The sequence below is a fragment of the Phalacrocorax carbo genome, chromosome 2, assembly GCF_963921805.1.
Source record: "Phalacrocorax carbo chromosome 2, bPhaCar2.1, whole genome shotgun sequence".
NCBI lineage: Eukaryota > Metazoa > Chordata > Aves > Suliformes > Phalacrocoracidae > Phalacrocorax > Phalacrocorax carbo.
Genome location: NC_087514.1, coordinates 22862091 through 22883451, shown reverse-complemented (window position 1 = coordinate 22883451; position 21361 = coordinate 22862091). Strand labels below are relative to the sequence as shown.

General features: G+C 43.5%; 2 protein-coding genes across 4 annotated transcripts in view; both read left to right on the top strand.

Annotated features, from left to right (window-relative positions):
• FZD6 (frizzled class receptor 6) overlaps positions 1-4975 on the top strand; it is a 35166-nt gene extending 30191 nt beyond the window's left edge. For all 3 annotated transcript variants that reach the window (XM_064442262.1, XM_064442263.1, XM_064442264.1), the window contains 3 exons: positions 581-729; positions 2008-2436; positions 2943-4975. In XM_064442262.1, the coding sequence (XP_064298332.1) occupies positions 581-729; positions 2008-2436; positions 2943-3099 (735 nt within the window). In that variant the 3' untranslated portion in view covers positions 3100-4975. The remainder of the gene's footprint in view (positions 1-580; positions 730-2007; positions 2437-2942) is intronic.
• A 9406-nt stretch (positions 4976-14381) lies between these two features.
• Positions 14382-21360, top strand: CTHRC1 (collagen triple helix repeat containing 1). The gene is made up of 4 exons (XM_064442260.1): positions 14382-14877; positions 18127-18348; positions 19630-19846; positions 21023-21360. The coding sequence occupies exons 1-4, from the start codon at positions 14530-14532 to the stop codon at positions 21163-21165; spliced, it is 930 nt and encodes a 309-aa protein (XP_064298330.1). The 5' UTR covers positions 14382-14529; the 3' UTR covers positions 21166-21360.
• Position 21361: the final 1 nt, after the last annotated feature.

Sequence of the window (21361 nt, the reverse complement as noted above, 5' to 3'; positions counted from 1 at the left end):
GGCCATCAAAAATAGTGACTTTCATAGATGGGATTGGCAGATAAGCCAGGTAGCGTAAATTAAATTTGCAGCTTGGGAGCAGAAGATAATAATCTCTTACTGAGTTAAATGTCTCAGCTCCTATGATCCAGTTCTGCAAATAGGTGGATTAATTTTGCAATAAACAGAAAACTACTATGTAGTTCCCTGCGGCTCCTTGAAGATGCTGTCTAATCTGATTAACTCCCAACTCATCCACTTAGGGTTTCTTTTAAGTTGAAGGGAATAATCTTATACATACAAGCTATCTCTGAGGAACATGGTTACTAATGCTGTTACCCCCCCAAATTATCTTTCCTTTCAATTTGAAAGAAAAATATTTCCTTCTGACTAATCTCCTCTCTGTGTATTCAGCTGGAGACGTTAACCAGGTCTGACTTGACTGTACATGTCTAACATTTGTCCACAGTACAAGCCTCAACAAAGAACAACAGCCGTAAGGAGAAGGTCTCTCTTTTACATAATTTGTTTTCTGTGTTTAAAAAATAAGTCAACAAATATATTTTCTTCTTCGCATTTAATAGACTTTGTTATCTTCTAGGCAAAGGCACTAGCAAGACCAGAAATATTTTTGTTTCTGATGAAATATTTGCTGACATTAATTGTTGGTATATCTCCAGTCTTCTGGGTGGGAAGTAAAAAGACCTGTTCTGAGTGGGCCAATTTCTTCAACAGAAACCGCAAAAGAGAGTAAGAACATTTTTTTTATTCCTGTTTTTTAAAGCGTTTACTTTAAAGTAAGTCAGATTTCAGATATGTTTCTTAAATATAGCTGAAGTAATAAAAATGTTGTCCTCAGACCCTTTCTTTTTCGGAGTCTAAATGCTGCATATGGGCATCAGCAAAATTCCAGTGGAGTCTGTGGAAGTTTTACATATGCGATGCTTTTTGACAACGTTCTCAGAAGATAGAAAATATTTTCCACCGCTGATTTATTCTCTTCAAAGAGCAGAAGACATATTGTGGTGTTTAGCGTTGGCTAATACCTCTCTGGTTTCCAGGCAAACGAAGGAAGATAATTTCAGCCATCAACTTAGAACCTTTCACGTGTCCAGGCTACTTCATTTGGCACAGTACTTCGCTGTGTTTACTATCATGCCGTAATAACATCCTCTGCTTTTCTCTTCTGCCAGGCTTGTCTTATTTTAAAATTAATTCTCATTGAACCCTTCTCAGTATCACTTTTATTGTATAAATCTACTGTTCCTTATTTTTTTTCTGAAGCAGAATAATTCAGTTTTATTACTTAATTTTAGTAAATTTATATCTGTGGACTTAAACAGATTGTAAATGTCCTCTCCATTTCTTGTAGTTGTCATTTTTTCCATACTTTTTTATTCCTTGATTATTTCATTTTAGATTATGTGTGTTAATCAGAAATTATACTGTATTTTTAGATCTTTTTTTATTTCTTTGGATTTCCCAAGGGAGCAGCCCTTAAGCTCCTTTTATTTTACATCTGCATTCCTTGATGGTGAGCTTATAGCTTCCTTTCCCTCTCCTCTCTTTTTCCATTTCCTGTAAAATTTTTCTTGTGTTTCAGCTGTTAAGTGCTTTCAGCTATAATATTTAAATATAATGAAGTCAATTGTATAACGCTTACCTTTTTTCACTTGAATGAGGTTTACTTTATGTAAAGTTAATTTGCTAACACGGCTGCTTATGAGCTAATCCTGCTTTCCTCTCTTAGATGGTTAATCCGCTGAAGTCATTGGACCTACTTGCAGAAGTAAGAAATGTAGAAATCTGCTTCATTTAATTGTTCCACAGACATAATTACTTTGGAGCCATTATGATCAGATTTTTTTCTCCTCTTTTCACATATAATTGTTTTCCTCATGTTCGTTAACACCGAGCTCAGATTGCATCATTGGTTGCTATTCTTTCACGTTTTTGTGTATGAAGCTGTATTACCTTATATCTAAGGTTATCTCCTTCGTTCAGTTACATGCTTGTGTTTTCTTTCAGTCCAATCAGTGAGAGTCGAAGAGTGCTGCAAGAATCATGCGAATTTTTCTTGAAGCACAATTCCAAAGTTAAACACAAAAAGAAGCACTACAAATCAACTTCGCACAGACTGAAAGTCATTTCGAAGTCAATGGGGACTAGTACGGGTGGCACAACAAATCATGGAACTTCTGCGGTAGCAATCACTAATCATGATTACTTGAGCCAAGAAACTGTTGCAGAAATTAAAACCTCTCCAGAGACATCGGAGAAAGAGATAGAGGCAGACAGAACATCAGCCCGAAGAGTCGAGGAAGGTGAAAACAGTGGAGATCAAATGTTACCTAGTTCTAAACTGACCGTGGATCAGGTGGAAAAAAGAAACAAAGCAGACAGCACGTGTGATATGAGTAGCTTGGCTGAGAGCGTGAAGAGAGTAGGTGAAGGAAGGTAAGATTCCTTAACTTACTCTGTTGCTTGTTTATGTGTATTACCGTTATTTCTGTAAGTTTTCTATTTCTTCGCTTTGAAGAATCAGTGTACTCTCAGTAGACAATTAACCCTCAGCAGCTGTCAAGGGTACTGTAATTCTTACAAACTATTTCATATGGCCGTGCATCTTCAACATATAGGCTATTTTTTTATTTTTTGTAGGATTCTTCTTTTCCTTTTAAGCATTGAGTGCTGGGGCTTAGCTCATAGGATATTTTTGTATTGTTGAACAGTGACCCTCAGGAAACCTGTTACTGCAATGCAATCATTTTGAGAGGTGACAAGTTGGAAAAAGAACAATGGTGACCCTAAGCTTGGAAAAGTATCCAGAACTGTACTGCGTTCTCTTGAAAAGAGTATAGCTTCAGATGCATTATATTTTCATTGCTAAATTTTTTGGTTTTGCAGTGTAATACACGGTGCTTAAAATTGACTCCCTGTGTTTTATTTTTCATTACATACAGAATAACTCCTAAAAATGATTTTATTGAATCTCCTCCATTACAAGGCAGCTGTTCCCAAATACCTGGTGTCTCACAGTCAGCTTCCGTATCGCTGCTTGTCTACTCGGCTTCAGACGCCAGAAGAGAGCTGGATTCAGGAAACAGTTCAAACCCTTGAAAGATTGAAATTTTATATGAACATTTGCAATGTATAAAACTGTGTTACACTGGAAATAACCGATATTCTGTGCCTTATTAAAAAACACACGTATCTTGCTTTGCACTTAAAAAATGTAAGTTTTGTTGTAGGGACAGCTAGCAATAAAGTACTACATTTAATCTTATCCAGGAATAATGGAAATTGAAGTTCTCTAGGACGTGGCTGGATTGACTAGCAGTAATTTAAGAAAAAGATGAGAGAAACAAATATTATTCCCAACATAAAGAACACTTGTAATGAATTGCATTAAAATAATGCTTAGAAAGCACTGTTACTTTTCAAGGTGTGAAAGTTACATCTGCATCCTTGATATTTTTAAAAACTTGTTAAATTTTTTTCTCTTTTTTACTGTCTTGAACAGCAGTATCACTTAAGGGATACACAGATTTATAAAAACTCTAAATTACGTGTCATGATGTATTAATTATAGCACTGTTTTATGGTAGCTTGTACACTGAATATGAAAGGGAATCTGGAATTATAGTGATTTATTTTGTACATAAAAATGAATTTTGTAAATAGCTGACTGCGTAAGGTCAATATTTAGAACTACTGTTTTGTATGTATTGTACAAACTTGGTAAAGCTAATGTGCTTCTGTTGGGCGTTACTAAAGTCAACAGTCCTGTGGTGATCAGACAATGTTGTTTAGTTCTGAGTAAAGCAGATATATATATATATATAAAAAACTCTCTATGTATAACATGCACCATACAGTGTGCGTGTGGGGCAAGACTGGTCAGACATCTGTGCATCCTGTTACAGGGATAGTGCGTTAGAGGCAGCACTGCTTCAGAAAAATGCTTCTTGGAGCCCCTCCTGGTGTGGTGTTCCAGTGCATCGTGCCAAAGAAGAAAACACTTCAGATCGCTGGCGGCGTGGGGGGCGGAAGCTGAAGTATACGCTTTGGGTTGTTTTTCACTGAGCTGCAGTGGAAGTGTGTGTTTCACATTGTTTCTATGCAAGTAACTTAATTTTTTTTTAACTCTATAGGGAAATTTCTTGCAGAAAATAAACTGTTGAGTTATTAAAATACGGGCTTGTTTAACAATATATTTACTGAAAACAAGACACTTTTTCTACAAAGCTTAATTTTCTATATGCTACAGCAATATATTTTCTTTAAATCAAAAACGTCTTCCTTTATGTAGCCTTTCTTATGATAGGGGCGTTCTCAAGAGCAAGTACTACTGATGTGGATAAGAATTTTATCATTTGGCTCTTAAGAAATCCTGGCTCCAGTGAAGTCAATGTGATTTATTACTTGAGATAACTTAGAGCCAGGATTTTGCTGTTTTCTAAACCTAAATATCCATGCGTTTTGTAAGACCATTCAGCATCTTGCATTTGGTTACTCACAAGAATATTTCTCAATATTTTGATAATATTATGTGGAGAAATTATTGTGTTCCAATTTGGGCAGCATTCATGGCGATGCTTTGAACAACCAAGCAAAACTGCGTGGTACAAAGGTCATGTAAATACTGAGTCAACAGGAACTACAGTTCTGTAAACCAAATGTATTTGTTTTATCCAGCATGCATTAAAAATGGAATGTATTTACCTTTATATTATGGCACCGGCATTTTAACATATTAATTTATTGCCTTAAATGGGACATGCTATTTCTTTTATCGTTTCCCCATTTAAAATACACAGAATTCTTGCCATTGGGAGGGACGGCGAGAAAGATCTGAGAAGTTTCCTGTGATAGTGCACACTAAGTACCCTTCATTCTTGTAGTCATGTTTGTAAACGGGTAACTGTACACGTGTTTAGTAGTTTTGTTATTACTGTCTTTTGTTAGTAATAAAATATACTGTTGTATTGTAAAAGCTTCCGAGTTGATATTTCTTATTACCTAGATGTAGGATGTTTGTTGCTGTATTACTGTAGTATTTTTGCACTTCAGGCGCTTTAATATATTTTTTCTTAGAGCTGTGTGAGGCAATAAGTATTGCAATGTTTTTATCCCTCCTGTGTAAGTGAGAAACTGAGACGGAACAACCCTGGGGATTGTTCACACGAACGTGGAGAGTGATGGAGGAGTGATGAGCTGGACTAGTTTTCCCTCCTTCCCTCCCTCCTTTAGATTATAGGCTATATTTCCACACTGTGCCCTTGCTCAACCTTCTTAAAATATTGATACACATTTTAAATTGATTTAATATTTTCCCCCTTTTTAGGTAGTTCACTAAAAGTCATGCTTTTGTGGTAACTGCTCTAAAAAAGATGAACACAAAGTAATTTTGAAGTTAACAGCAATAGCAAATTTTCAGAGAACTGTGAAATACTAAGTAGTAATCATAACATTCATTGGAAGTGAAATGCATCAGTGGTAGCATGAGACCGCAGCGCTTGTGTGTTCCAGTGCTGCTGTACCAGAAATAACTGTACAGAATGTGAATTCCCAAGGTGACCTTTATAGCTAAAGAGATTGTGATTCCTGGATGGTTTGACCTTGAAATACCCGAGCAGCAAGTGGAAAGTTAACCAGCTGTTTGAATGCCCACAAAAATGATGGGGGGAAAGAAAATGAAAGAAAAGAGGTGCAGAGATGAGTGAGGGTATGGAAGGCTGCCTTGCAGCGGCGGACTATAAAGAACCTCAAACAGTTTCTCTACCAAAACGTGTTTGGGTTATTTGCTTCCATCTGTTATCTGACCAGAGTTAGAACAGAAAATAGACAATTCGTATTAAACTGTAAGAATAACTTCTTACTGGAACACCCCCGTCAACTTAAGTCAGTTAATCGAGACTGGCAGTCTTCTGAAAGATGCACCATAAATCCAACAATTTAAAATATTGATACAGCCTCTTTAGTCTTGTTTTCTGCCTTTGCACAAAGCTAGAATAAAGGATACTGACAGCTTCTCCAAGCCTTAAAATATGTGCACCCAAATGGTCTTTTGCTTCTTACTGGATCTCTGTCCCAAATCACTTCAAAATATGCATTACGCTGAGTTTTGAGGTTGCATGGAAAATCTTTCAAAGCACAAGATAAATTTAACATGCTAAATTATATTTGATCTGAGATTACCACTACAGTAGTTTGATGGTACATTTTGTGTAATCTCTGTTTTACTGTCCTATTTTGCTATTTCAATTTTTTTTGTTGTGAAAATTAGGATAAAGTTTATCTAGAGTATAAAACAAAGCTACGCACATATTTGGAAAAAAAAGTCCAAGTTTGCAAAACGAACCCAGAATATGGGGGGGGGAGGAAAAGTATTTTGTTTCTATTTGTAACATTTGAAAAGTGCTATTAGCACGTAATAAGAAAAATATCTGCAGTGTTTAAAATATCTTTAAATCCTATTGGTTTTTTAAACTTCAAAAAACCCCAGTTCAGATGCTGAAGCATTGTACTTTTTTCCTTGCCAATTGTTCAGCTGATATACAGAGAACTGTAGGTCCTTTTTCGTTACAGGATGGAGAATATATTTGGTTTAAAGATGGTCAAATCTAGCTGAATTTCAGAAGTGAGAAAAATATTTAAATATGAAGAGTTGAACTTTAATAGAGGTTGAACATTCAACAAAGCACCGAAGAATGCAGTGGCTGAACAGGATGAGGAATCATGTTTCTCTTTGAAGTTTGACCACCCAGTCTCAGTGTGCAATTTTAGATCCCTGCACATCAAAGGAGAAACGCTACATCCCTCCGGTGACACTGGCCGCCTGTTGAATCGGTCTTTGAAGGTCTCTGACCGCCCTCTGTTTGGCTGCGTTCACTGGTAGATCTCTGCCAGTATTAACCACTGGTATTCACAGTAATTTAGGTGGCTGGCACCAAAGGTATTTTAGAGTATCATAAGCATAAATGTAATTTCCTGCGCGTTACCTTTTTTTTTGCACTTATTTCACTCTTATTTTTGTCTCTTATCATACTTCCCTATTTTTTAATGGATTAGATTTTAATTAAAAACAAAGGAGTTGAGCAACCTATACCACACCTTTATGAGCTGTCTGCTTTGTGTCCCTAGAAGCAGAGCTCAGAGTATCTTTCTCCACTTCTGTATATTAACTGGATTTTACTTCCTATTTAAAAGTACTTGAGATGCAAAGTATAATTAAAAGATTAAAAACATGCCAGGACATTTATATCTGAGCTCTCCATTAATGCTCATTCCCTGCATTTCAACTTTGTTCACTGAAGCTAAACTAAAATAAAAGTTTGCTTTATTTGAGGTCTTGCTAGTTAAAGTAATGACAAACGAGATATCTTTAAATTTTCATTAAATCGCTCACAGCTGGTTTCTCAGCACAAACAGGAGCTGGAGAGCAGAAGATTTTCTGCATGAGTTGCTGGGCAAAAGAAAGCAGTTGTTGTAGAAGTGCTTAATGGGCACTCGGTACTGGGCGTCGGTGAACTGGAGGGACACCGATCTCCAGCCGAGAGAGCGTACTCACAGGTATGGCAGTATAGTCGTGAGAGAACATCAGCTGTTTCCTCTCATACACTGATATTTTAGGACTCACTTTTGACATACAAGTTGAAGAGAAGTGGCAAGAGATTTTACCTCCCTTAAGTAGGTTTGTAAGTTAGAGATGATGATGGTGGGATTGTTAGACACGGCCACCAAAGGCATCTTGACAGGAAAAAGTATGTTCCGCATTTGTTGTGTATGAAGGATGGGCAAAGCATATTTTTATGAAGATAATGTGCATTCCAGTCATCATCCTGATGCTCTGCTTGACCACATAAACTGGATAACAAGAAATGACATGGGGACAAAAATTAAGTCACTGCCAGAGAAGGTCCTAGAGAAAATTCTTAGTAGGTTATTTAATTAGCTGATCACTTAAGCTAGCTGGGAAGCTGCATTGTCTCCAGACCCAGTTCTAGCACTATCATACCTACTACCCAAGAGCGCATGCAAGTCTTGAATGACCCAGCTGAAGACAGGATTTGATGATGCTGAAGCAGCTGAAGAGGTTTCTTGGCACAGGGTTTGAGACCCTGATGTTGCCCACTGGACACAGTCCTCTCTTGGACTTGCTCTCCTTCCAGATTCCTACAGGTAGGACTGTGATCCGGACTTCCAACGAAAGAACAAGTGGGTACGCTACAGGGATTAACAATTCAGACACCTACCATTCCGTGAAACATGAGATGTCACTGATGGGTGTGATGTGCCACTGAGTGGATGAGGTGCAAATGCGTTGGGCTGGCTGAAGTCAGGACTCACCACGGAAATTAATTGGAGCTCTTTTTCTTAAAATGTGATTTTAGTAAGCAAGATCATCCTGAGGCTGGGCACTGTGAGAGAAGCTGGTGGCTGGGACAAGGTTCCCTACGGAGAGAAATGGGAAGTCACCAAGGCAGTAGGAAAAGCCAAGAAAGCACAGCCGATAGAAAACAAGGGAGGACTTTGCCTTTTAATTTAATATAATCTCAACAGCATTAAATATTTTTACGGCATACATATTGAAGTTTCTCTAGTTGGCAATGGGAAATTATGAAATCATAAATGAGCTTTTTAATCAACCAAGGGGTGCTGTAATTACAGCAAAGTTACAAGGACAGAAGGAAACCACACTAGAAATACAGTCATGCCTCACAAAAGCATAGTTAGATGAACATCTGCTGTAAAAATATAACTCGAAGTTGAAAAGAGCTTTATTCACAAGCACCTGGTAGGTCTTTCGCTGTTCTGGCCAAGCACAATTTAATCTCCACATGAGCCAGAGATTCAGTGTTGAGCTTGATCCTTTCCAGGGCCATTGCACTAGTCAGTTGTTGATGCAAGTCACATAAGATTTCTATTTTAGCACATACAATAATTTTAATGCAAGAGTTTATCTGTTGAAGTATCCTCAGGGCTAGCTATGGGATGACCCCATTGAACCGCTCATGGTGAACCTCTCTCACTGTGCCTGACCCAGCAGCCCCTGTAAATCCATCGCCCTTTTGCTGACAGTGGGTCACCAGTGAACAGATGAGGTAGGTGCTGCCAAGAAACTCCACAGCCCTGCTTGCAGCAAGCCATGATGCTTCTTCGCTGCAGTCAGGCCACCTGGGGGGACAGTGTGGATGTGAGAAGCTGGGTCTCAGGAATGCTGCAGGCTCCAAGCTTCACGGCTGCGTTCAACAGGCAGAGCCGCAGCGACCATGCGTGTTCAGATCTGTCATTGCTGTTGTGGCTCTGCCCTTCTTGCTCTGTCTCTCCTCCAAGACAGGCAGTTTTGTGCAACTGGTGAGTGTCCTGGGCCAATTCTTTTGCTTCTGAGACCAAATCCTCTTGCACGCACAGGTTTCTGTGTATTTTGTGAGTGCCAGCTATGGTGGCTATAGACCTCTGGTTTCTATAAGCCACCCTGATGCGCTGGGCACCCCTTCCTCAGCCTGCAGCCCCCTCCTCATTGCTGCCTTGCCTATCCTGAGGAATACAAATAAAAATAAACATTCCAAAGTTCAAGTCCATTCCTTTAATTTTAGGATTATTACTAATTCGAGGTACTATCTTCCAAAACCAGAAGGACAGACCTGGGGCAGTACACTTGATGAATGGTGTAGAAAAAACCACCATTGTTCCCTTCATTGAAGAAGCTTTCCTGTCTGAATGGAGCATTGTAGTTCACGTCATAATAGCTATTTACTAATGCAGGATTCAAGGAAAAGTTAGCTTTTCAGTTCTGCAAAGGCCTTTCTATTCATTGAGAAGTCAATGAGACAATCAAGTAATTTTTTCTACCATTGACTAATTCACAACCACTTTAATGAGCAAATGTTTCTCCTGAGCCTTAGCTCTCTGCTTGCACATGCTCATTCATTGAGGCCCCCCTGTACATTTATTCTGCTCTCTATAATGACCATCTTCAAGAATTTATCTTCAAACTGGACTGAATTAATTTTCCTCTTCTACCATGTGCACAAGCCCTTGAGCAACCCCATCTAACTGGACCTGCTTCGCCCAGATGTGCTCCAGATGCCCCTTCCAACCCAAACGTTTCCATGACTGCAGCCAGGATTGCACCGGCTGCACCTGGGGAACAGACTTGCAGAGGTACAGACCAGGCTCTGACAGAGTCGGGCATTTCAGCCAGCAATCAATGAAAACAGGTCTCAGTATGGGCTTTTCATCGTGAAGTTTACACTATGGAAACGTCTGGATATCCTGCGATATCCTTTATGAGTGAAGCAGGCAGTTCTTCCAAATAGTGTGATGAAGTTTATCTAGCTCTGTCTGACAGTTTGTGAGTGGTGTTTAGTTTAAGAAATTCAGTGATTCCATCATTATTGTAAAAGCCACAGCTATAGGGAAATGCAAGTATAAATCAACTGATAACTTGGACAGAGGAAAAAGATCTGCCTAGAAGCCCCAGCAGGCCATGAAAGGAGCTGTTTCCACAAGATGAGCTCGCTGGTATCTGACGTATGTCCTGGTCTTGACTTGTTTGTAACAATGTTTTATAACAAATATTTATCTCAATAGAAAACTTAATTAATCTGAGCAATAAAAAGTGTTAATCCTCTCTCCCTAGCGTTTGCTATTGTGCAAAAACTACAATGCTTCCTACAGTAACATTAAGAACTGCCACATGCTTCTTCAGAGGTAAAGAATTAACACTTTACTGCAGGATTTTTCTCTCACACTCAAAAAATGCCTTCTGCCAGTGTTTGGAGACGGGAATCTTCTTCTGCAGGCAGGCCTCCGGAGGGCTAGCATATGCCTTCCCTCTTGTCTTTGATGAACTCCGTTGTTATGCTCTAGCCTCTGCCTGTCCTTTCTGGCTGTCATTCAGATGATCAATGTTTTTTTGTTCACGGCTTGCACAGTGAGCTGTTAGCATGACTTGGCTGTCACGAGGAGGCACACAGTCTCGGAAAGTACGATATTGATATGACTTATTCTTTTAAGCTTTTCTCAAAGGTGGAAAGAGGACATCAGTGAGTGTTATAATCCATGACAAATCTGCCCCAAACTAGTTCTTAAGATTCAGCTGTTAATATGTGTACCTGCAAAACACTACTGTGACTGCAATGCCATGCTTATCATGTTTATGTAGAAGCTATTGGAAGATTTGTTAAATAGATGTATCTTTGCTAGTAAAGCAGCAAAATAGAGGGAGAGAAGTTCTGGATTATTTTAAAATATGAAGCGTGCTATATAAATAAAATATTTAAATTAAAAGGTCTTAGGAGGGATCAAAGTCACAATCCCATTGATTTTTATGCAGTTCCAAAGATATTTTTTGTGGAAGAAAATGAAATCAGTTTCTTAAAACCATAATAAATTTCCCTGAGAGGTCTTACTTTGGTTTTCTTCTACAGTAGCACAGACGACTCTTTGTTTCCTCGATCAGATGGGCAGACTGCAAAGAGCCATTCGAGAAATTCAACAGTCTCCTCTGATTGCAGCCTTTTACACTGACTTACAAGTCACCCTGAAGTATCAGTAATAAAGTGAAAAAGAGCTAAATGATGACCTCCACAATTACAAGCACCAAGGGTAGATCAGCAAAGACCCTGAGTGTTGCGATGCTGAGCACTGCAGCGCTAATGCTGAGCGCTCTGCTGCTTACCCTGGGGCGTGCACGCGTTCCTCAAAGCAACGCATAGGCAGGACTGCCAATCAAAATCAAAATGCCAGGCATCGCCAGAGCAAGGAAGTGTATAAAGCAATGAAAGTTAAAAGCAGATGAAAGGTCCAGGTCTTGGCACTTACCTTACTGGGCCTCTTTTGGCTCAGGATCCTCAGCCTTGAACCGTCTGTAATATTTAAACACACAAGCCTGGTTTTCATGGTTGTGAAAAGCCACAAGTAATACAGTTCCCATCTGAGAAGGATCCATTTCTGAGTGGTTAAAGCTTCTCCTCACTGTGTAAGGAGCCTCCTCTGTCAGATCTGGTCTGTTCTACCAGATCTGCGTCTCTTCTACCAGATTTGGAATACGGACCTGGTCTTTCATTCCCAGGCTCTGCACTGATGATGGGCAATGGGTTCCCGTGACAAAATGCTCCTAATCTTTCCTACTGCAGTTGTTTCACTTTGTGAACACCAAGGACTGAATAACAATTATTTACTGGTTGAATTCAAACCAGTGCTCTAATAAACAGCCTTCATAAACTGGAAGAGTGTGTACAAGAAAGACGGAGAGACCCAGCAACCTGTTGGGCAGCCCCTCGAATTTAAACATTTTACAGCTGAGGAGCATGGAAACACGTGTGCCTGTGAGCACATCCTCCTCTTCAGTCTTGTGCGGCTGGTCTTTGGGATGCTGAGACGCTCTGTTGGGGGAGGGGAAACAGCTCGAGCTGCTGTGGAAAGACTGCACTCATGGCACCAGCCTGGTGGTGTGAGCATCAGTTATGTCAGGTGCACTGATGGTGCCACAGCGACCTTGCATGAGCCTGCCTGGGTTGTGCAGGAGCAGACTGATCGTGGGGAAGATTTTAGTGACATTTAACTGGTGGATGTATGTACCTCATCATCTTTGGCGATACGTTTGTAAAGCCAGATATAAAAGATAAATTCTATATCATATGGCAGTAGGGGTAAGATGAAGGAATCACGAGTTGATGTAATATGGATCTGGGTTTGAAGATGCTCAGGGAAGTTTATTACAACAGCTCCTTTTGTCTGGGAAATATTTAAGGCAAAGCAGATCAGTGGTTTTGACTCAATTTGAGTATCTCACCAGCATTCAACAACGGTTCGTGCCCTCAGAAACACTTAAATATATCAAAAGCCCACAGAGCAGAAGCCTAGCAGATGGGAAGGCTTGCTTGGACTGAAGCAGGCAAAGGAGGATGTTGATGCTTCTGTTTTCCAGAGGGTAATGTACATTGCAAGTCAAATGAGTGCTAGGAACTGCACAGTGTGCTTACCAGAGCTCAAAGCAGATGTCCCACCATTATTTGCCAAGACCTTCTTTCACAGTGCTCCTCAGTTTTCTTCCCCTGGCTAAGCTGGCCATTTGGGATTTAAAAGCTTGTAGTCCAGACCCAAACTCTAATGCTGAGCAAACCCGGGGGGGAAATGCATATGGATTTATGTGCAAATTTTGTTAACTAAAATACCGAGTAGTTGTATTAGGAAGGTCTGCTTCAGCTATTGCACCTTGCCTGAAGAAATTAATTCTGCGATATAGAAGTTTGGCAGTCTGGGAAGGGACGTGCCTTAGCAAGAGCCCGCATGGATGCTGGGGATCCTCAGCGACTTGGTAACGATGCCTTCGGTGAACACACATGTTACAGCAAAGGCAAATGCTACCACCTTCAGAGCATTGCCACCAACCCACACCAGAGGTGGGGGGGTCGCTGTCCATGGCGCAAAATTGCACAATGAAGCCTCTGCATGTGTGTGTTCATGGATGGTCACCGAGGCTGCCACAGGAGCAATTGTTGTAATTAAGGATTTACATAATTCCATAGATTTTCCCAAGGGGTTTGGAAACCATTATTATTATTTACTAGCCATTTTATGAAGACGGCTGGGTGTTTGGCTGCACCTCTCCGCAAGGCAGAATCCCGCACCTCAGAGCTGTGGCTGACATCAGTCCCCCTTCTCAGGACAGCGTGTGACGGGGTTGATGAAGTAACGTGACCTGTGGTGCAAATTTCACTTCACAGCCAGTATGGACGTGGAAAGGGGAGAGAGACAGAAGTGACTTAAAGTGCAGAGGTAATTGCCAGTCTGAGCGATGTGCAAAGGTTTAGTGCAAGCAAAAACCTGGTTCTGCGCGGTCCAGCACAACTGGTTCGACATCTTGTAGCATGCACCCCTACAGGAGAAATGTGTGCTTTTGTTAAAAACTTCAGAAAAAAACAAAAGTGTTGAAACTTATCTCCCCCTTCTGGAAACACGAGCTCTACAAAGCCCACAAAGAGTGCAGCACACAGAAGTAAACTTTCAAATATTTGTTATTTCTATTTTTAACGCTTAAGGATATACAGCATGCTTTATTTTATAAAGCTTTCATTTCTAACATGATGAAAAGGAAAATGTTGTTTAAAATGAAGGCAAAATGAAATGGTTTACGCTGGGTCGCCGAGGGCTTTCCTTGTGTTATTGACAATGTTCAGCCGGCCAACTCCAAGTTCTTCAATAAAAGTCCGAATTCCGCTGCTGTTCGGGATTTTGTGTCCTTACCTTGTAAGTTCTGCAAAATGAAATCAGTGATTTACGCCCACTTCTCTGTTTCCACTCACGGCGCATCGGGCTCCCGCCGCGGCGTTGCGCGGTTCCGTGGCGGGACCGCTCCTCGGTGGGAGAGGGTGTTACCGCCTGCGGAGCGGACGCGTGAGGGCTCGGGCAAGGGGGCTAGCTGCGGCCCCGAGGGGGCCACCCCGCGACCCTCTGCCCCCCCCCGCCCCGTCACGGCCCGGGGAAGGCAGCGGGGGCCCGGCCCGAGGGGGCGGGAGCCCCCCGGCCCCCGTGCCAATGGCTGCGGGGGGGGGGGGGGGGGGCGGCTCTGCCTGGACGTTCCCGCTCGGTTACAGGATGGAAATTCCCGGCCTCCCCGGGGAGGGACTCGGGCTCCGCGCTCTGAAAGGCTCATTTATCCCCGCGCTGCCGCCCAGAGCGGCGCAGACGGGTGGCAGCGCCGCAGCCTCCGGCTCCCCGGCCCCGGCGCCCCCGGCCCGCACCATGCGCCGCGCCCCGGCCGCCGCCCCCGCCCCGCTGCTGCTGCTGCTGGCGCTGCTGCTGGCGGCCGCCCCGCCGCCCGGCGGCTCCGAGAGCCCCAAGGGGAAGCAAAAAGCCCTTCGGCAGCGGGAGGTCGTGGACGTGGTGAGGCGCGGAGGGGTCCCAGCCGGGGCGGGGGCGGCGGGGACGGGAGCGGGGTGGGGGGGTGGAGGTTCTGGCAGCGGGGAGGGGGGTGCGAGAGCAGCCCCGCCGCTGCTTTTTGATTGCAAAGATCGGGGGGGGGGGGGGGGGGGGGGGGCGGGGGGAAACCCAAACCCCAAAGAAATACCGCTTTTGGAAAACCTGGGTGCCGCTGAGGGCGGGCACGGCCGGGCGCTGCCGCCACCCCCACCCCCCCCCCCCCCCCGGGTCCTCCCTCGGTGGCTTTGGGTATGTCAGCCCTGGTTGTGCTGAATCAGGGAAACGCTGAGGAGGGGTTGGCCGGGCTGGGGCAGAAACCGCTGGTTCTGGGGGGCTGGGTGCGAGTCTTCGTGTTTTCCACGTAGGGTCAGAGCCTGTGGGGCTTGCGGTGGGCGCCGGCGCCGTCTCCGCTCCCACTCGTGTCCGCCCGGGCAAGCCAGGCGCGGCCGGAGGGGAGGCATCGCGAGTGGAGCGGGAATAAAGGCAGCTCTGTGAGTGAGTCCTGCCCGCTGCCCATTGCAGGGGCTGCGCTGAAGCCGTCCGGCCGACCCAACACAAGCAGTAAACGCGGCTGAGTTCCTAAAAGGCTAGCGGAGAAATAACAAACTACAAAAAGAGAACTAAAAGGACTGCTCTTCAGCAGCCGCCGGATACTGTGAAAACCCTGATCCGCACGCTTGCTGAACCCGCTTTCCCTTGGAGTCACGTTAATGCGTTATTCTCTTTGGCACCTGGGACTGCATGCCTCTATTTGCAGTTCCATTGCAACTAGAAACCTGAACGCGTTGGGATTATCCCATCTCAGGGACAGAAGAGGAGGGAGATTTTCCAGTCCTTGGAATGCAGGAAGCAGATGTGAAGCTATTTCTGTGAGCTGCTGGACTGCCATTCACCTCCTATAGAAAAATCAGTGCCATGGCTGTTTCTTCCATCATCTCCAGAGAGATCCCCAAAAGTGACGTGCTGGAGGTAGCATGGGTGGCAGAGCTCCTTCCCTCTCGCGCCACCTCATAACTCTTTCACTTCTACTGTGGAAATTGAATTGCATCGAGGATAAGGAGTTTGCACATGTGGAGGAGCTTATGCTTTCTGTTGGAGTGGTATTTTAGGGTTCTTGGTACAGGGCATTTCTCTGGCATTGCTTCGTGCTTTCGGGTGCGGCAGAGTGGGCAGCAAAGTGCAGGTAAATAGATGGCAGCCAAGTCAGCCACAGCCCGGTTGTACAGACTGCTTCAGCCAGAGCCCTTCCAGGGTGGAACGAAGGCATGCCTGAGAGGGGATCCTGCCTTTAGTGGACATTTTCATTTTAAAAGATGTTTTATGCATTTCCAGCTTAAGAAAGCATGAAAAAAGACTTGATTTGGCAAGTGTAGATGAGTTTAGTTGGAGTGGAGCCCAAAGCCCAGGTAATTCTTTTGTTCACATTGATTTTTTTTGGGTATGCAGCGGCTCAAGCTGCGCTTTCTGGAAGGAGGCTGTGTGGCTGCAGGCGGCAGCGGTGGCAGCTCCTCTTTTGGGGCAGCCCTGAAACGTCATGGTGCTGCCGCTGGTGCCCCGGGTGATGGGGCAGACGTGGGTTTGAGCCTTGGCGGCCCCAGCCCTCGCCTCTTTCCGTGTCCTCAGGATTTCTGTGGTGAGTAACTGCATGAAAAACCAGAGCCAGTCACTGCTACAAATACAGTCCAACAGGAAAATAGCCACAAATGCAGATAGCCTGTGCTGTGTGAAACAGAAACATCTTTGCATCATTCTTGTGGTCCTTAGGTCAGTGTGTGCTTTGCCAAGCAGCCTCGTCTCCAGCGAACTGGCCTTCTTGTTTATAACATCCCACTGTTTCCACTGCCATATGGCAACAGTGTTTTCTTGGTGAAGGTAGTAAGGGAATGCCGGCATCCGCTAGTCCAACTCTCATCTTACCTCTGACTAGGACTCATGTAGTCACTGATCTTATTTATAGCGTGGCTCCAGCCGAGCCTGTGTTGCCCACACTGCTTTTTGCACCAAAACACCGGAAAAGGAACAACCCCAGAAGAAGAAAGTTCACCAGTCTGACAAAGGAGAGAGGGCAGGGGCTGTAGTTGACAGCTGCTGCGGTGCAGATAGTGGCATGGCTTGCAGGAGGGGCAATAGTTGCATGATCCTTTTCTTTCTGAAACAAGTGGGGATTAGGTGTTTTAAAAATGGATGAAGATAAATAGGTGTGAGAAAGGGGAAGAGCAGAATATAGTTCTCTGTGAGGATTTGGGTTGAAGACTGGAGGAACCAGTCAGTCACCAGATGGGAAAGAGCATTTAAAGTGAAAAGCCTGTGATCGCCGGCCCCTGCTCAACGTTCCTGTGCCTGCTCCGCCGGCTCCACACACATGCGCTCCCCCCCTCCCCGGCACCCAGCTCCTGTGCTGCTGGGGGCGGGAGCTCTGGGCTGCACAAACCTACTCTCCAAGGACAGCAAAACCAAATCCTGTAAGGTATGAAGGCAGTGTGTGTCAACACGCAGTTTGGGAGGGCAACAATTGACCTTTCCTAATATTGTGATGTTAGGGAGGACAGCGTGCCGTCCTCCCACGTGTGCCTCCCCACCGCTATGGGTGGGGATCCTGACTTCAGGTTGATCGCAGGGTGCAGCTTCCCGTGCCCACATCAGCACCGACGCGCTGCGCGCTCTGCAGTCCCACTCACACCGCTTGGCTATTGCGACGTGGTTCTGTCCCACAGGAACGGCGGCAGAAGAAAACCTGTGTTAACCTCTGCTCTCTATGAAATGCAAAATTTTCTCTACTTAAAAAAAGTTAAAAATAATAATGAAAGCTTATTAGCTGAGGCAGTCATACAAGCAATGCTGGGGTAAGAGGAAGTAACTATTAACATATAACTCTTTCTTTGTTTCTGTATTGGAATGTTTTGAATCTTCTGAGGTTTTCCAACAGATTTTAATCCTTGCAGTAGGCCAATTTTTAATTCTAGGATTTATGCATCTTTTCATAAAATAATTTGCATCTTAATTTACAGCAAATTCTGCTGGCACTGCTTGTCTTCAAAATTTTATTTTTCCTTTTTTTTTTCTCTATGGAACCATTTTCTCGGTGACCCAGAAATAGCCCATTACCTTGGGTCACAGCAGGGGTTTTTGTGTTATGTTGTTGTTTGCTTCTGTTTAACTTGTTTAGCCTCAGCGTTAATGGACGGAAGCAGCAAGATCTGTTCTGTGTTTCAGTACAACGGCATGTGCTTGCAAGGCCCCAGTGGTGTTCCTGGACGGGATGGAAACCCGGGAGCCAACGGGATTCCTGGGACGCCTGGGATCCCAGGACGGGACGGGCTGAAGGGGGAGAAGGGCGAGTGCATGCGCGAGAGCATCGAGGAGTCCTGGACGCCCAACTTCAAGCAGTGTTCGTGGAGTGCACTTAATTATGGCATCGATCTTGGGAAGATAGCAGTAAGTTAGTTTTGCCTAGGATGCTGCGCTTCACCAACCACAGCAGGCTCTAGATTTGCCTCCCTGAGCTGGGTAGCACCGATCATGCAGATTTCCTGCTGGAGCCTTTTTCTGCATGTAAGAGTGAACTTCTGGAAGGTTTAGCCACTTTGGATTAATCTCAGCTACTTTTCACAGCTATGTGCCCATTTCATTTCTGTAATAGTGTTTCAAAAGAATGATGTGGCTGGTGTAAGAGTATATTTAGAAGACCAGATCTGTAATTGTAAGGCTGAAAGTCACACTACCAAAAAAGTACCTCCAGCTTGCCCAAAATAGGGCAAGGTTTTTACCATTTCAGTCATAAGGAACAGGAGAGATGTACAACTTTAATCTGTTAATTGTACGTGTCTTTGTAACTCCTGCTTCAAAGTGGTTGTTCACTGAAACTGCGTTGCAGGATGCTGCTGCAAAAAGGCTCAGCTGTTGCTCAGGAGCAGCATTTCCAGGAGTTACCCAGACTAACCCGAGTCTGTCCTCCACTCCAGCCCTGGCTATAAAACTTTTAAGCACAATGGTGCAAACCTAGAACAGTGGAGGAAATCCCAGCTCAATCCCAGCTATGAAGCAACGCCCAGATTGGCTGGAGTAATTTAACTATGCCATTGCTGTGGCTAGAGTAAGAATCAGCTTCTTTTGTGGAGACATTTCTCAGTGCCTTGTATTTGCAGAACTGTCCCTAGCTGCCCCGCCCCCATCTCGCCCATGATATCCAGCATTTTGAAAACAGAATAACTTAAAAACTTGGGAATGGTTCTTTTTCAGTTGTGGAGGTTTTATCATGGTTTAAGCTTCTCACAAATCTTGTGATAGTTGTTAAATCCAGGACTTCTGGTAACAGCGGCAGAAATTGTACTGTCCTCTCATGCAGGGACTTGAGAGCGGCTTTCAGACAGCTCATAGCCCTTTACACAAACCCCAGGAAGTAACTAGGTTACCAGTTTAACAGCAGATATTATCTATCTAAACAAAGTTAAGAATTTCCATAATCCCCCTTCTCCGTTACCATCTACAAGGTGCTGTTTCTGATTTGCATCTTTGCACAGTATGGTATTTGCCAGGCTCTACTTTTTTCTTCATTTTGAGAGGGAACGGACTAAAGACAATAGCCAAAACATTCTGAAATAAACGCATTCCTATAGTTATTCCTAAACATAAAGACATTTCCTAGATATAAATATACAGAAAATAAAGAGGTTTGAACCCAGAGGTTGCTGCCAAAGCATTTTTGTTTTCTTTTAGGAATGTACATTTACAAAGATGCGCTCGAACAGCGCTCTCCGTGTTCTCTTCAGCGGATCCCTTCGGCTAAAATGCAAAAACGCCTGTTGTCAGCGCTGGTACTTTACTTTTAATGGAGCAGAATGTGCTGGGCCACTTCCTATTGAAGCCATAATATATTTAGATCAAGGAAGCCCGGAGCTGAATTCTACTATTAATATACACCGAACTTCTTCAGGTATGTATGCCAAGACTGTGTGAACAGAGATGGAGTAGGAGCCAGTAGCAACTCTAGTTAGCAAATGCAGAGAGTACAGCCTGCCTCAGAAGGTCTAAAGACTGAACGAAGAGGCAGAAGAGTGGCCCGCTAACACTTGTTCCTCTGCTGTCTCACAGTTGACTATCAATAGTAACGGTGTTAGCATTATTTATTAAGTGGTACTTTATTACTGTGGTATTTTCCATAGTACTTACATCCTGTGATTTAGAAATGGAAGAGGTTTGTATGCGACAGTTCTACTGAGCTCTGCTACAACATGAATACAGAGACATTCAGTGCTCATATGGAGAAACTGCCCTACTGCCAAGTAGACAGTGGCATCCTGGCTTAAAATACTGATATTTGTGCATTATCTGTGCATAAAATGAGCCTTATGCCTCCTGGAATTTCTAATATAATTTCAGGTACAGAAGTCGCTGCAAAGTGAAATATCTAGGAATGATTACTCAATTGCTAAGCAAAAGGCAAATTAGTGAAGTCATTCAATGGAAAAGGAGGTGACGCTAGGAGAAGGGGACTGGCGTCCAGCCTATACTCCTTCTCCATTTTCTTCCCTCTACTCTTCCATGACGGCACGAACTCTAACGTCTAGAGCTACGATAGTTTTTCTTCATCAAGGGGCAGGACCCACCTGTCTTCTTTAACCCACCTCCAACTGGTGGTGCTAGTGGGGAAAAAACCAAGGGCAACAGAAGTGGAACATTATACAGAAGCAGTGAATTAGGAGTAGAAAAGATTACAGGGTGGCAGCCACCTTTGCAGGGCTTAGCTGTGGAAGCTGGGTATGGCTGTGTCCCTGTCCCCGCTAAAAAGATGGCTGGATAGGACTGAAGCTGTATCCCAGCTACCGGACGTTTGCAGCAGGTACACCTCCCATTTAGCCATCCTGTGGATTGTGATCTGCTCCAGGTACTGCAACAGACGTTAAGACGCAGCACGGATAAAGCCAGCCTCTGACTCTAACCCGTGTTGCCACATCTCTAATAGTTTTTATTTCTAAAAACATTATTTAGGTTTAACTAAATAGCATGAGCTTGCAATGAACTGCTGTTCTTAAGTACTTGTGTCTACCTTCGGTTGTGAAATGCAAAGTGACTGTGTCTGCGAGATAACCTGGCTTTTGTCTTTAACCAGTGGAAGGGCTGTGTGAAGGGATCAATGCCGGCTTGGTGGACATTGCCATCTGGGTCGGGACTTGCTCAGATTATCCACGGGGAGATGCTTCTACTGGATGGAATTCAGTCTCCCGAATCATCATTGAAGAACTGCCAAAATAACTTCCCCTCCCTTTTTATAATCTTCCCCCTTTTTTTTTTAATTTTGTACAATTTTCTTCTGAATTTATTTCTGTAGAGTTGGATGCAAGTATTTGACTGAAAGGCACCAAACTCTTGCATCTGTAGTGTTTGTCTAGCCTTTTTTTGCACATTGCAGAGGCTTTTTGTAATAATCATTTTAGAATATAAATATCAA